This window comes from Uloborus diversus, chromosome 10 (assembly GCF_026930045.1).
Source record: "Uloborus diversus isolate 005 chromosome 10, Udiv.v.3.1, whole genome shotgun sequence".
Classification (NCBI taxonomy): domain Eukaryota; kingdom Metazoa; phylum Arthropoda; class Arachnida; order Araneae; family Uloboridae; genus Uloborus; species Uloborus diversus.
The window spans coordinates 94,007,187-94,023,206 of record NC_072740.1 but is presented as its reverse complement, the minus strand read 5'-3'; the positions used below and the strand labels follow the sequence as shown (position 1 = coordinate 94,023,206).

Below are 16,020 nucleotides of genomic sequence, written 5' to 3'. Positions count from 1 at the left end.
CTGTTATTTTTTGAATTATTAACTTTCATTTAATCGGATGCTCATGTCAATTAGAAAATAGGTATATTGGGTTTCATACATGAAAACTAGCTTTAATTTTAATGTTTTAGGAGATTTTTAGGATAAAATAAGATTGTTTTGATACATCGAAATTTCCAAATATTGCCAGGAGCAAAAAAAGAAAAAAACACAAAAGAATTGTTTTATTTATTTTTTGTGATAAATAGGGCAGCGATAGCGCTTTTGGCGACTTTCCGTGGAATTTGGCAGATTTGAGCAAGCTTGAAATTAAAAAAGTTCACCAATGATACTTGAAGCTCAAGTTTTTTTTTTTTTTCACTTTTTTACATTTCTATTTCTTTCCTTAACATCCATTATTTTTTAAAAAATATTTTAGTTGCTTTTAGGCTGAAATAGTAGTTCTTTTTATTTCTGAAAAAATGTCGTTTTTATCTTCATTTAGGCCATAATAGTCGTCACAGCGGCCAACTTTTCAAAATAGTCCCAATAGTTGCTTTTTTAGTTGTCAGTTGCAGCTTTCACAACAAATAATCTAGTTTTTTTTTTTGTCTTGTACTACTGCTCAAGCAGTTTTTAATTAATTATTTTTACACTATGAACACATTAGCATTTGTTTTTACCGGAATTACTGTTCCAAAATGTTCATGAAACTTAGTTACAATAAAAATTATTTTGAATGCTTATGAAAGTGTATTTCACACATTGAAAACTATAAATAAAATAAGCCTGAAGAGTTTTCTCAAGTGTATTTTCACTTTTTCTATCAAAAGAAAAATTTAACGCTTTAGAAAATGAAACAAGAATTCTTAGGATGTTAATCTACATTTGAAAGTTAGGTAATTTTCCAAAAATTCAAACCTCAAACATTCTAACTGTTAAAAACCAGAACAGTACACATCTGTTTTCTCCCCGTCATCTACAGGACAGGGGTCTGTCCAGGATTTTTCACAGGGTCCATTTTTTGTGAAAAATCAAATAATTTTGTGAAAAATCAAATAATTCCACAAAAAAAAAAAAAAAAAATGAATTTAGAGATGGCACAAACTGCATCATTTAAACTTAAATTTAAATGTTTTCCTCATCTATGTTTATACCTATGTTTATATCTTATGTATAGCTCTCTCAAGTATCAATAATTATCTAAAATTCTACATTATTATAAATTATATTAGAAATATTTCCATACAATATTTAAAATAATAGTAACAAAAAAATAAATAAATAAATAAACAAATAAAATTCAGACAAATGCATGGGTGCGAGTTTGGTGATGTGTTCAAGATGGAAAATATTTTCAGCCACCCCCCCCCCTCCTCCGCAAGTGCGCTCAAATAAAAAATGTATGTGTAGAAATGTAGATTTTAACAATGCCAGTTTTTGATTGTTTGTTTTGAAATTTAAGCCTTTAAATTGTAATATTTGCGTTTTGATATCGTAATTCAAAAAAACGTAAAAACCGTCAAAAACGGGGGGGGGGGGGGGTCTGTGGGCTCTCCCCTAGAATTTTTTTAATTGAAGTCCAAAAAACCTTATGGCAGATCATTTTGGTAAAGTTCAGAGAAAAGAGGGTTTCAGGGAATCTTACTTCAATTATTTCAAACTGATGGTTCCAAAATCACAATATTGGGCAACCTGAAAACATATTACAGAAAGAGGAGGGGGGGGGGAGCGCTCTGGGCTCTCCCTGAAATTGAAGCTTTAAAAATGAAATTGTACTCCCTCTTTCATAACGTTTATACGCTTTTTGAATGCATTATCGAAGGGATGGAGTTCAGGAACCCTTCTTTGGCCTCTCCCAAAATAACAGTTAAACAACTGAACTTCACCGTAAAAACGCAAATATTGACAAGCTGGCAAAATGATAATATTTTCTAATCAAGTCATTATAAAGGTTTAATGCCAGACGCTAAGTGGCTATCATCATGAAGTTGGTAACCCTATCTGAAGCGATCATATTTTCTCCCCACCGTTACTATCCCTTTGCAGTTCTAAGTTCATTTTGCTGATATATATTATTATTATTGATGTTTATTAAATTATGAGCGGGGGGAGGGGGGAGAAAGGTGCTTGCAACGTCTTTTCAGAAAAGTTTACAACAACGCCGCTGCTGATTAGCTGTGATAAAACAAACAAAATTAATCAAAACTAAACCAATTTTCAGCTGCTAATTGCTTTCCAAGGAAGAAACAACAAGCATTATATTTATTTGGCAGTAGCAATTATTTATTGCTTGCAGGAGCGTCACAAGAGGGCCGTTTTTTCTCTACGCAAAATTAGCAGATTTAGTATAAGCTGATCCCTCTAATTTTACTTTAAAAAAGGTTCCAAAAATTATTGGTTTTATACACCGAAATATGCGTTATTTTGCTTTCAGATTTGCTCTTTCAATAAACAATTTGTGAAAGATCCATTCTTGTTTATCAGAATTTTGTGAAGGGTTTGTTTTGGTTGATTGGGATTTTGTGAAAGGTCCATTTTTGTTGATCGGATTTTTGCGAAGGGTCTGTTAACGGACCCAAGTATTCTCTGGCCAGACCCCTGAAGGAAGTTGCGTTTTTTTAAATGAAATTATTATTTTAACGAAATTGTTCACTAATATGGTGTTTACTATTCTAGTAATTGGAAATCCTCCAAAATGAATTTCACCTTTTTAAAAAATGTCAAAGAGTATTTTCATGACTTGATTTGGTTTTAACTACTTTTTGCAATTAACAATAATATGTTTATGCATTATTTTCTTAAATTATACATTAAAATTTTTTACATACACATGCATCCAGCTAACTAAAAAATGGTGAGATTAAAGTGACACATCGACCGATTTGAAATTGATCTTTCAATCTTAAATTTTGACTAATAAGTCCTACAAAAATGTTCCTAAAAATTTCACCAATACGATAAAATTCATCAGAAATTTAGCCTTATTTTATGACAAAAGCAAATTTTCGTAATTCCGCCAGAACTTCAAGAATCTTCATGTTGATCATTTGGAGATTTTGACATAGGAAATTAGACTATACAGTAGACCCTTGTATTACGCCAGAGTTATGTTCCACGGAAATGCCACATAAATCAAAATCGCTTAAGACTTAACAGTTGTATTAAAATAGGAGTTAGGTTCCATAGAATAAAAAAATACTTCATCCCAGTGATAGATAAATGTACAATAAGCTTAATGTTTACTTAATCTGATACATATGCACAACATGCATAAAGGAAACAGGAATCAACTTCGCATTTAGCTGGTTAAAAAAACTTGATATGATAGTCTTTTGGCAATCATTAATTATTTTTCTCTGTAGTTCTTTGTGGGGCATTAATGCATCCATAACCAATTGCGTCACTTCCATGGCAAGATCTTCCTTCACTAACAAACCTGAAAGAACATTTGCCATCATCAAGGAATTGGCTCAAAATTTTATATGTGAATGCTTTTGGTTGTGTGTCACTATGTCTTCATCATCGTCGGTTTCATTCTCATTTGATACTTTAAAAATATCTTCTTCCAATGAGCTCTCAGGGGTCTGTCCAGGATTTTTCACAGGGTCCGTTTTTTGTGAAAAATCAAATAATTTTGTGAAAAATGAATTAATTTTGTGAAAAATCAAAAAAATTCGCAAAAAAAAAAAAAAAAACAAAAAATGTTAAAACGAACTTTTAGAATTTAGAGATGGCACAAACTGCATCAATTAAACTTAGAGCTGAGTGTTTTCCTCTTCTATGACGAGAAAATCATTCTGGATTTTTTTTCTGATATTTGGCGGGGGGGGGGGGGGGGGGGGGGCATCGCTCATTCAAGTGTCAATATTTATCTACAATTCTGCATTATGTTAAATTATACTAGATATATTTCTGTACAGTATTTAAAATAATAGTAACAAAAATATAAATAAATAAAACAAAATTCAGAATAGAGTTCGGCATTCAACTTTTTGACCCAAGACACTCTTAAAAAGCACAGAATTTCGTTTAAAACTTATAAATTCCGTGATTTTAACAAAAATAAAAAGATATTTCAATTGTTTACCTCTTAACAAAGCGTAATAATCATCAAAAGTTCGAAAAATCGGATTCCCATAGCGGATGCAAAGAGATCGCAATTCTCAAAGTGAAGGCATCAAAAGTATAAAAACGGCTTGTAAAAGAAATATTTTCGATAAAATTATTTTAAAATTTCATTTTAGAGTCCTATGATAACATATCATTAATATCTGTGGACACAGTTGACCCCCCTCCCCCCCCCAAAAAAAAATAATAATAAAATAAAATAAACCATCTATTCAGCATTTTTATTTTTGACTCATTACAGAAAATGCAATTTTGCTTTAAAAACTTGAAATGAGAGTTAAATAAAGAGACTTTTCATTTATTTGAATCCTAATAAAGCGAAGTTAGCTTGAAAAAAGAACAAAATATGATTCTCATATCGGATGTTAAAAGATTGCATTTTTCAAAATGTAGACATCTAAAGAAAAAAAACGGTAATTAAAAGAGTTTATTTAAAGTTAATCATCCTTGTTAGCATCGAAAAATCAAAACCCATATAATTTTCTCCCAAAGTAACAATCAAACATCGCACCGCACCGTAAAAACGCAAATATTGACAAGCCGACAAAATGATGAGAATATTTTCTAATCAAGTCATTATAAAGGTTCAACGCCAGACACTAAGTGGTGATAGTTTTGAAGTTGGTAACCCTATCTGAAGCGATCATATTTTTTCCTCACCCTTACTATCCCTTTGCAGTTCTAAGTTCATTTCGCAGATATATATATTATTATTGTTTATTAAATCATGAGCGGAGAAAAGTGCTTACCAATGCCTTTTCAAAAAAGTTTACAACAACACCGCTGCTAATTAGCTGTGATAAAACAAACAACCATTATATTTATTTGGCAGTAGCAATTATTTATCGCTTGCAGGAGCATCGCAAGAGTGCCGATTTTTCCTTTTTTTCAAAATTAGCCGATTTTGTATAAGCTGATCCCTCTAATTTGACTTAAAAAAAGGTTCCAAAAATTATCGGTTTATACACAGAAATATGCATTTTTTTGCTTTCGGATTTGCTCTTTCAATAAACAATTTGTGACAGATCCGATCTTGTTTATCAGAATTTTGTGAAGGGTCCGTTTTGTTTGATCGGGATTTTGTGAAAGGTCCATTTTGTTTGATCGTGATTTTGTGAAAGGTCCGTTTTGGTTGATCGGATTTTTGTGAAGGGTCCGTTAACGGACCCAAATATCCCCTGGCCAGACCCCTGGCTCTGGAACCAATCACAAACTACAGTGACACAAACTTGTTTATAAGCATGCCAAAATGTAGTTTATTGGCTGTTATCTACAATTTCAAGAGAAGGGAAAACTTTATCCGCTCGCAACGCTGCATGCAAATGTAACATAAAAACTCATCCGTGTAAAATAAAATAAAGGTGTCAAATCTTAAAACCTGTATAATCAAATCCGCTAAAATGAACCCGCACAATATGGAAGTCTACTCTATCCGCAAAAGTAGGATGAAAATGAATCCTGAGAGCGAGAATAGCAAATGGCTCCAAAGATTATCTACATGAAAGTTGCCAGGAATATTATGTTATTTTAGCTACATCTATTTTCACAAAATAGCAAAATGGCTACAAATACTTACTGATGAACAGCAGCTACTTCTTCACGCAATTCCTCTTCATTGTAGTTGGTGTTATCATCAATGTGTTGAATGTCTTCTTCATTAGGATCTTCATCTTCCTCTTCATCACTATCAGCATCTTCTCCAGACAGTTCTGCCTCAGCATCAAAGAAGGTTAACCTAAATTTAAAAATTTTACTAACATAACTAACATAAAAAGTATCATTAATAAGGACATAAATTAATGTTGATGTACACAAATCAAAGCTTTAAAACAAAAATACAAAAGGGCAATGGGGTGCTGCCTCTCACCCCAGCCACTTGAAAAATAAATGCTAGATTTACCTCTTCTTTTATATAGATACCCATGTTTATTTTTAATTCAAGATTTATTTTTAATTTATATATATATATATATATATATATATATATATATTTTGCTTTCTGATTTTTCTGACCCATTTCCTCTTAAGTCAACATAAAGCGTTTAAGTGCTATGAAAGGTGAAGCTCTAAGTGCAACTGTAGTATCCCTATTTTCTCAATATTTCTCAAGAACATTAGGTTCACTTACAGTTGTGCAGGGCTTGCTAGCCCCTCAGTGAGGAAGAGCAAAGTACGTGAACCTCTCACGATTGGAGTCCTGCCAGAAGATCACTCTTTTAATGTGAAGCAAATGGGCAATCAAAAAAGCAAAATTAAAAGAGCCAAAATGGCAATAAAAAATTTTATTTTGGTGTTACAAGCAGTGGTCGGTAACTCATCGTGAAGGTTTTACCTAAATATGAAATCTATACAATTTTCAGAAACAACTCATTCCCATTTTTGTGCTGAAGAAAAAGTTTCAAATCTAAAATTAATAAATGTTGTTTGTGACTATCTATCTATCTATGTAATCGCTACTACTGGTGAACGACAGAAAATGAAATTTTCCAATAGTTACGAGTTAAAAAGTAAGATGACTTAAAAATCCCTTTTAAAATTTTAAAAGGATTATCTGTAATTTGCCCCCCTTTAATGTTTAACAAATAGATATTGATAAAATCGTGTACTTTCAATTTTTGAAAGCTGTAACTTGGGAGAAAAAAAAGCTTTTTTTCTAAATCCAAGTTCTTGAGAGGGGGAGGTTTGCCCCGGGTGACACCCATCTGGTAGATGACACCCATAGTTAATTTCAGAGTTTATAAAAAAATATAAATATTTTAATTTTGGAAATTTTCGCAAATATATTTTAAATTATATTTCATCAATAAAATTTCAACGGAAATAGGGCTCGTGTACCTCAGGAGCTAATTTTACACAAAATGCGGCAGTATACAAATTTGTACGAATAGATTTTACTATTCCCATATTTCTTCTTCTTTAAATTTTTAATTTAAATTTTATTGGCTGCTTTAGAATTAACCGTAATATGAAGATTTTAAGAGTAACTGCAATTATTGAGTGCTGTAATCAAGAAATCATTTACACTTATTTTGTTCCATACTTTTTAGTGAGAACCAAGCTTATAGAAATAGTCTTAATAAAGAAAAAAAACATAAGATTATTTGATCGAATCTTTTGGATTCGTGCTTTCGCACCAGAACTTCTTTGAATTTGCCGATCACTCTTAAACGTTTCAACCTTAGCTGCGGGCCTCGACTTACTAATTTGTTACATTTCTTTTACTATTTTATAACTGAGATCGAACAAAATACTATATTTCTACCATTATTTGAAAGTGATTACTTGAAAATGTTAGGCAACAAAACCGTTTGCTGACAGTTGCTATTAGTTAAGTTAAAAAGCAAGCAAACTAGGGGACAGCTACACAAAGTTCGGTAAGCACTCAAGCTAGCTGATTGCCATAATGGCAGTTATTTTCTCATTATATCTTTTTTACATGTAATCGAACCAATTTGTAGTCAGTTTTTTAAAAATGCAAGGAGGTTCAGTGAAAAGGAAAGAAAAAAAGGAGCCCGGAGTTGGAGTTGGCATGTTTTCTTACAATTTCGACTCCAACTCCTTTACCCCAAAATCAGTCCGACTCCGACTCCACAGCCCTGCCCATGATGTCACTACTTTGGGAAAACTACTGACGTTGATCTTTCTAGAACAAGTGACGTCATTTGCACATGCTTCGGGCTTGACTGCTGAGGTTCACAGATCAGGCAGCGTAGGTAAGCTAATGTGATTTGGGATATAAGTGTGGCTGTTATCAGTTGAGAGTTCACTTCTTGCACAGTCTCGACGGGTTGTATCAAGTTTAGGCAAGCCAACTTGCTGTTTATTCAGCAAGCTTCAGCTGTTTGTCTACTTGTTTTTTTAAGGATGTTAGTTACCCATTGAAGACTGTGTTCATTCATGAATGGAAAGTCTGGTCATTAGGGATTTAAACTTACTTATCTGGTTATCTAGCTCGATGGGTTTAGTTGCAACTAGTCAACCCGTGCGGAACTCCGCACTGTGCTTCGAATCGTTTCATGTGGCATTTCACACTTTAAAAGGTTCAAAGAAAGAACATTATGAAGAAGAATAAAAAAAATAAACGGAAAAAAGCAAACCCACAAAAGAAAACATGTAATTTGAAGACATCGGCAACAAAACCTCGTTAAATACAATGTTGCGATAGTGATATAATAGCTCATTTTTTGGTGCTAAGTAATTATATCAATGCAAACATAACTATCATTAAAAGTGCGACTGAGTGACTCGTGAGAAAGCAGTAATTCTGCATGTGAAAAAACGGGTTGTGACAAATACAATCACGCCAATGTGAGCCTCAGATGGAAAAAAAAGAAGCATAGCAGATACATTTATTGGCACAAACTCCAACTGGTACCAATCTGATTCTCAGCATGACACTCCAACCAACCGAGCAATTGCGCCTTTCTTTTCGAATGCAATTCATTGAAACAATGTGTAACAAAAACTGCAAAAAAGGTTCTTGCAAAAAAAAAAAAAAAAAAAATAAATGAATAAATAAGACCACGCAACTATGTTTTGTCATGCGCTTTAAAATTATTTGTAAAACAAGGAATTTGAATAATTACTGAGGAAGATCTCGCGTAGTGATTAAAACAAACATTCGAAACAATAATAAATTAGATTTATAGTAAGTGTTTTTATTTTTGAAGATTGATACAATTTCGAATAGCAGGCTACTTTAACCGTTACGGCTTGAATACCAGCACATGTTTTTCTTTTAATCGAACACTTGAAATTCTAAACCAAAACTAGTTGAAGTGAGTCCATTTTAAAGAGTAATTTTTCGAACTGAGACAAAATGCATTCTTTTTCTTTAACCGAAAACAGAGGAGTGGAAAATGATTTCTTACTTATGAAGTTGATAATAATTTTAATGTTTTACATTGTATTCGAATAAATAGTTAAAGGTTTACTGGGTGAAAACTCTTAATTTCAACTTGGCGTAATATTTTTTTATTTATATAAAAAGACGAACATTGCTATTAGAAAAATCTACATTTCAGCATACAATGAAAAAGTTTTTCTGCACAAAAAGGACTCCCTTGAGGTCTGAATTTTTAAATGTAATACTTTTTTTATGCTTACATTATGCTAAGTTGTTTGAACGAAGTCAAAACTTAAAAAAGAAAGAAAAACTATTTGATTAATATTCAACTTATCTGAATATTGAACTTATCTGAATAATAACTGCAGCCAGCATTAAGAAGTCAAAAAGAGAAGGCCCTCACATTAATTTTATTGCCTTACCTGTGTTATCTGTTGTATGTTATGAGTACATGCAATGCATAATATTAATCTAAATGAGCTATAATGGTGTACAGCCCAGGCGTTCCCGAATATTATCTAGTTTATAGCCAAACGTTTTACTGAAAATTTATTAATTTAAATAAATTTCAGTACTTTTAAGCTTTATAAAAAAAATTAAAAAAACATGTTGACTGCGATTTTTTTTTCTTGCAGAAAGCAAGACGAAAAATTGGAAACCTGCATTAGAATTTTACTTTTAAAAAAAAAATCTGCATGAGAACTACAGGCCGCATCAAGGTTTTGCAGCAGCAAGGGGCGTTTCTGAAAATTTGATTTTTAGACGGTAGGTCTATTTTTCGTCATTAGCCGGCTCGGTAAGCTTTAATATGAGGGGGAAATTTCTTCAAGAAATAAATATCTCGTATACCGACAGAAAAATAATCCACAGAAATAATATCTGAGATAAGATATTGAAGAGAAGTGTTTCTATTTTTGAAAAGGTATACAATTCGTAATTACAGGCTGCTTGAACTGCTAAGGCAGCACGTGTTTATCATTTAAAAAAAAATCCTTACAATTAAGAAACAATTTAGCTACAGATTGCATCAAGTTTTCATAAAAGCAAAGAGCATTCCCATCTCATTTATTTTATTGCCTGACTTGTGTTATTTATTGTATTTTAAGTGTTCATGCAATGCGTGAGTAGTCTAGTTTTTTTATGCAGATAGTCTGGGCTGGGCCCAAACACTCAGTCTTCTGATTACCAGTATTATCGCTCTACCGATCGAGCTTGTCAACTCTGTCGATCACAGCACAAGTTAAACTTTATAAATTTACCTGAAAACCTTAGTCCGATGCTTTAAAACAGGTTTTTTTGACAAAAAAAAAACTTGAGAATGTGGGTCTATTTTTTGTCATTAGCCTGCACGTTAAGCTTTAAAATGAGGGGGAAATCAAAGAAATCGATCAAGAAATAAGGAAGCTCTCTCGTTGGAACAAAAAACAGGCTACAGAAATAATATATAAGGATATTATTCTACTTTCTTACTTACTTTTGTTGAAGCCATTTATGTTTTTAATAAACTAATTGTTATTAATTATATTTTTTGTTTTCAGCCATATAGATTCAAACTGGAAGTTACACTGTGCTAAAGTTCTTTAAAAGTGAATCAGTTGTTTTTGAGGATAAAGACTGATTAAGTTTTTCGAGATTAATGGCTGGCAATTACTGTTGTTCAAGAAAGTTTTATTCAGGGAGGATGTAATAAGTTATTTTTGAGAAAATGGTGTTCTTTAATGAAGTTCTTTGGTCCAACTATGAAATTATTTTAGAGCGGACTCTGATGTTTGTGGATTCTTGGATATATGAAGTGGTTGTTTTTTGGACTTGTTTTTGGAACTGTAGTGTTTTTGTCCGACTTTTTTCATGGCGCTTCTGAATTTTCTTTGAAGTCAAAATTACCACGGCCACTTCAGGTAACACTATAGAATCACTCTCGAACGAAAATTACACAGAGTGGGTCGTAAATGCAAAGTTTCTACTTATGGACAGAAACGCATGGTCCATTATTGATGGATCGAAACAAGTCCCCGTAATATACAAGGAAGCAGATTTTACTTCAAGAGATGTTCGCAACTACGAATTACAAAGGAGGTATAAATCATTGGAACGGTCTTGCAAAATTGCTCGGATATGCTTGGAAAACAAAAGATTTAAAGCTGAATTGAAGATGCAGTAAAATTCAATTGATCACGTTCTTGGATTCTGACTTTGCATCAAACTGAGATGATCGCACATCCTTAGGCGGACAAATTGTTTTTTTTTGACAGATCATAGATTGAGTGGCCTACTTTGAAACAGAAAAGTAAGCTTATCCACTATGGAGGCCGGATTTATCGTAATGACAGAATCCGCTACGGAATTGATGTGGTTTGACAGGATTTTAGATGAATGCATCGAAAATAAAGTAATTAAAAGATATTTATTAGAGATCTTGTAAGTAAAAATATTTTTGACATTAAATTAATAAGAATTAAGGAAAATTTGGCCGATATTTTTGTGATATCTCAAACCCAATTTGAGTTGCAAAAATTTATTGAAAATATTTATTGTGAACACATATAATAATGTTCTGAGAAAATTTTCAATTTTTGAGAACGCTTTTTTTAAAACTCATTTTTTTATTTGCAGTGCATTTACATCAGTTTGTTTTTTTCTTTTTAATTCTCTTAACAATATGAACAATTTAATTGCCCCCTGAAAGGCTCCCGCCGCCTTTCGGCAATTATTTCCAGGTTGTTAGAACTACCACGATACAGGTTCGGAGTGGTGCGTCATCTTTGTTAAATTCGGATAACATCCACGGGGATGGATGGAGGGGGGAGGATTGGAGTATGGTGGTTTTTTTGCGGGCATCTTATTTTTTATTTTTTAAGTCCCGTGTTTTGTAACATTGGAAATGCCACTAGGTCCTGTTCATTGTTGTAATTGATTAAATTTATAAAAGTATGATGGGGGGGGGGGATTTTCTTATTTACTTTTGTTGCAGCCATTTATGTTTTTAATAAACTAATTGTTGCTAATCATACTTTTTGTCTTCAGTCATATAGATTCACAAACTCGATGTTACACTCTAATTAATATACAGTCGAACCTCGTTATCACAACACTTTGGGACTGTCAACAAAGTGTCGTCATAGCCGGAGCGACGTCATAACCGGAGTATTTTAAAAAATTCATAACTAAACATTAGTTAACCATAAAATTAGATTTAATGAAGAAATTAATACTGTTTATATTTTTTTAATTAGATTTAACTAATGTACGTTTGAATTATTGGTGAATATAACAAAAATTATTCAAAAAAAAAAAAACCTTCACTTATTATTATTTTTCTTTTTTTTTTCAATTCTACAATACTTTTCAATAAAATGTTTGATAAATTTTTGAATAACATTTGTCACACTCCTTCTGCCACAAAATTACCAGCAAGAAAGAAACCAATTCAAAACTCTTATCCCTTTTGTCTGCAATTTGATTAGATTTTGACGGCTAAGCCCCACCTCTCGAAGGTGAAAAGGACCCTTTCTAATCATTTTGTGTGTGTCCCTTTTCAATCTAATGAGGAGCCCATTATCTCTTTTTCTCTCATGGGAAAAGCTTGTTGTGACCACCTACAACTTAAGGTTGCTATGGCCTTTCTCTTCTCTTGCTGTTTTCCTCTTCCATTATTGCAATCCACCTGCTTTGCATTCCTTTCTATTCTCCCTCTTGTGGAAGTCTGAAACCTGTACCTTTCAGAACTTATCTACCCCCCCCCCCACCATTTTCGAGGTGTCATGCCTGGTCAAATCTCTTGTCAGAGTTCGAAGTTCCTACAACAAACATATCCAGACGTCTTCTTTATTTTACTGAACATTTTTCAATTGCAAAGAAATATTTGTTCCAGTCTGTGCAGCTCGAAGCATTGTCGTAACCGGAGTTTCACAAAAAAAAAAAAATGTTGTAAAATCCAGAGCCACTTAACATTAAAATTATGTAGCATAAGTTCGACACTTTGAAAAAGTGACGTGACATCTGGAGTGTCGTAAAATCTGGGTGTCCGGATAAGGAGGTTTGACTGTATTATGTTGTTTCGGAAAGATTTCAGTTTAATCTTACCTTCCCATCCAACAAAATGGCTTGCTTAAAGAAAGCACATTTTTAATGCGAAAATTTTTTCTTCTTTCATTTTAAAGGAATGTAATTTACATCCCAAAAACATCAACTTAAATTCTTTCACTGGCTAACGCTGTCTCAGGGTGCAAGTACGGGGCGAAGCCCCAAAAATACCTCTGCAGTACTCCCAGGAAATAGGGTACTGCACAAACCTGCAGCAGGTGGGTCGGGCAAGATCGATTCTGAGCAGCAAGCTGCGGCTAAAAGGTGGCTAAGTCCCGTAGGTACACCTCCAAAGGTGGTGTACACCAACCCGCCAAAGACGGCTAATCTAGCTGCCTTGACAGCTAGTAAAAAATATAAACTGTGAATAAATTTTATGCAAATTATGCCCTTATCGTATTATCCGCGGATTATACAAAGCTTTTTTTATCTTCAGGACGATTTTAGGACCTGCGGATTATAGGCCGCCCGCGGATAATACACAGGAAAATACGGTAGTTATGCTACACTGTTGGCTGAACTTTAAATCCTGACATATTAGACAACCAGATCAGTAACTTTTTCTGCCTGACTAATGATTGAACCTTGCAAATAATAACTTGTACACTTATTTCCATGCCCTAAATGTAGCACTTGACATTTCCCAACATTAACAGCCATACCCCATTTATCAGCCCACTCCGTTATATGATCTAGATCCTCTTGCAGCTGATTTGCATGTTCTTCATTTTCTACACTCCCCATAACTTTGACATCATTAGCAAAATAATTCATGTCTGAGGAAAAGTTTTTTATAAACATCATTCATAAAAACAACGAACAAAACAGGCCCTAACACTGATCCTTGAGGAACTCCGCTTGAAATCTCACTCCTATTAGAATAATTTCCCCTTACAACTACCCTTTGTTTCCTTCCGGTCAGCCAGTTTTTTACCCAAATGAAAGTTTTCCCTCCTATTCCTATATCAGCTAATTTGCTAAGTAGAGCAACATGCAGTACCTTATCGAAAGCTTTTTGAAAATCAATGTAAACAACATCTACAGGCTTCTTATTGTCCAAAGCCATGGTAACTTTGTCGTAGAAATGTAATAAATTAGTTGCACAAGATTTAAACTTCCTGAAACCGTACTGAAAACCAGTCAATAGATTATTAGTCTCTAAAAAATTTACTATCTTAATTTTTATCAATGTTTCAAACATTTTGCAAACCACCGAAGTTAGACTCACAGGTCTATAATTTTCCACACTCCCTTTAGACCCTTTCTTGAAGAGCAGTGTAATGTTAGCCAGCTTCCAGTCCTCTGGCACTGTCCCCGAGTTATAAGACGTATTAAAAATATTTACAATTACATCTGCTAATTCCTCTGCACATTCAAATAAAATTTTTGGATAAATATTATCTGGTCCCGAGGTCTTAGTCTCTTTAATTTTTTTCAAATGAAGTAAAACGTCATCCCTGGAAAATACAAAGTCCTCAAGCTGTACTATAGCTTGTGTCTTGTGGATGTCAACTGTTGAGATACAGTTATCGTTAAAAACACTCAAAAAAAGTTATTAAGAACGTTAGCAATATCACTATCGTCCTGAATCAAAATTCTGTGCTCATCAACCACTGGCCCAATATGACTATTTCGAACTTTCCCCGAATTAGCATATGCAAAAATCCTCTTAGGATTCCTGTTTATGTTATCTGCCAGTCTTAGCTCCAACTCTCTTTCCTGAATCTGTACCAAATACTTAAGTTTACGCCTTGCCTTACGATATTGGAGCCTATCTGCACTGTGACCAGTTTCTTTATACCTATGAAAAGTGGCTTGCTTGTAATTTAAAGTGTCTTTAATTTCCCTGGAGAACCACATCAGCCAAATTTTAGTGTTGACACCCTTTCTCCTAAAAGGAACATGGTCCCTAACAGTTTTGGCTAGATATTCCTTAAACTCCGCCCACTGAAGATTCATATCGCTATTGTCCAATCTGGAAGAAAAAACTGCTTTCAAACTCTGCCTAAGTGCCACAAAATCAGTATTTCTGAAATTGGGCACAAACCTGAAATTCTCTACTATGTGCATATCAAATTTAATCCCAAACCTAATACTGTTGTGATCACTATCTCCAATATGTTCCCCTACACATAATCCCTTAACAGAACCTTCCATGTTGCAGTAAACTAGATCCAAAATCAAGTCCTGTCGAGTACCCTGAGTCACAATTTGATCTAAGAAGGAATCACCAATTACTTTCAAAAATTCCTCTTCTCTGCTATTACTAAGTCAAAAATTATTCCAATCATTTCCTGGAAAATTAAAACCTCCCATTATGATGACTGACCCCTTGCTTGAAATGACACTAATAATGCTAAACATCTGTTCATCTTGACCCTGGCTTAAGTTGGGTGGCCTATAAATGTTCCCTAAATGTAGTTTTTTGCCCTCGTTGCTCATCAACTACAGCCAAATCATATGAATCTCATTAGGTTTATCATTAATTACCAATTCATTGCAAGTTAAAGTGTCTCTGACGTAAAATAAAACCCCACCACCTCTTTTACCTACTCTATCTTGCCTAAACAAATTATACCCAGCAATAGATAATAAATCATCATCATTTTCGGTAGCCCATGTCTTGGTAACTCCCATAATATCCAACCTCTGGTCTATTATTATGCTTTTCCATTCTTATCCTTCTTGTTCCTAATACTACGAGCATTTGTATAAACAACCTTAAGTAAGAGCCCATCCTACTTTCATTTAATGCTGTGCGATTATTTGAATCCCAATTGTTAAAATCTTCTCTCTTATTAGCCACCCTATTTCCGTTTCTACTAAAATCCCAATAGTTAGTACCCTTTTGAATTCTGCTCCTTAAACCATGCCCTCCATTCCAACTTAGTTTTTTTATTCTGAATCCTCTAAAACCAAACCACAATTTATTCTGACCCCTGTAGAGCTCAGATGCAGGCCATCCCTAGCAATCCAATCGTGTTTACATTTACTCCACACAT

General features: G+C 33.5%; 1 protein-coding gene across 2 annotated transcripts in view; it reads right to left on the bottom strand.

The window, feature by feature from the left end:
- Positions 1-16,020, bottom strand: part of LOC129231527 (glutamic acid-rich protein-like) — a 276,821-nt gene that overhangs the window by 50,491 nt on the left and 210,310 nt on the right. For both annotated transcript variants that reach the window (XM_054865866.1, XM_054865867.1), the window contains one exon: positions 5,666-5,824. In XM_054865866.1, coding sequence (XP_054721841.1) covers positions 5,666-5,824 — 159 coding nt within the window. The remainder of the gene's footprint in view (positions 1-5,665; positions 5,825-16,020) is intronic.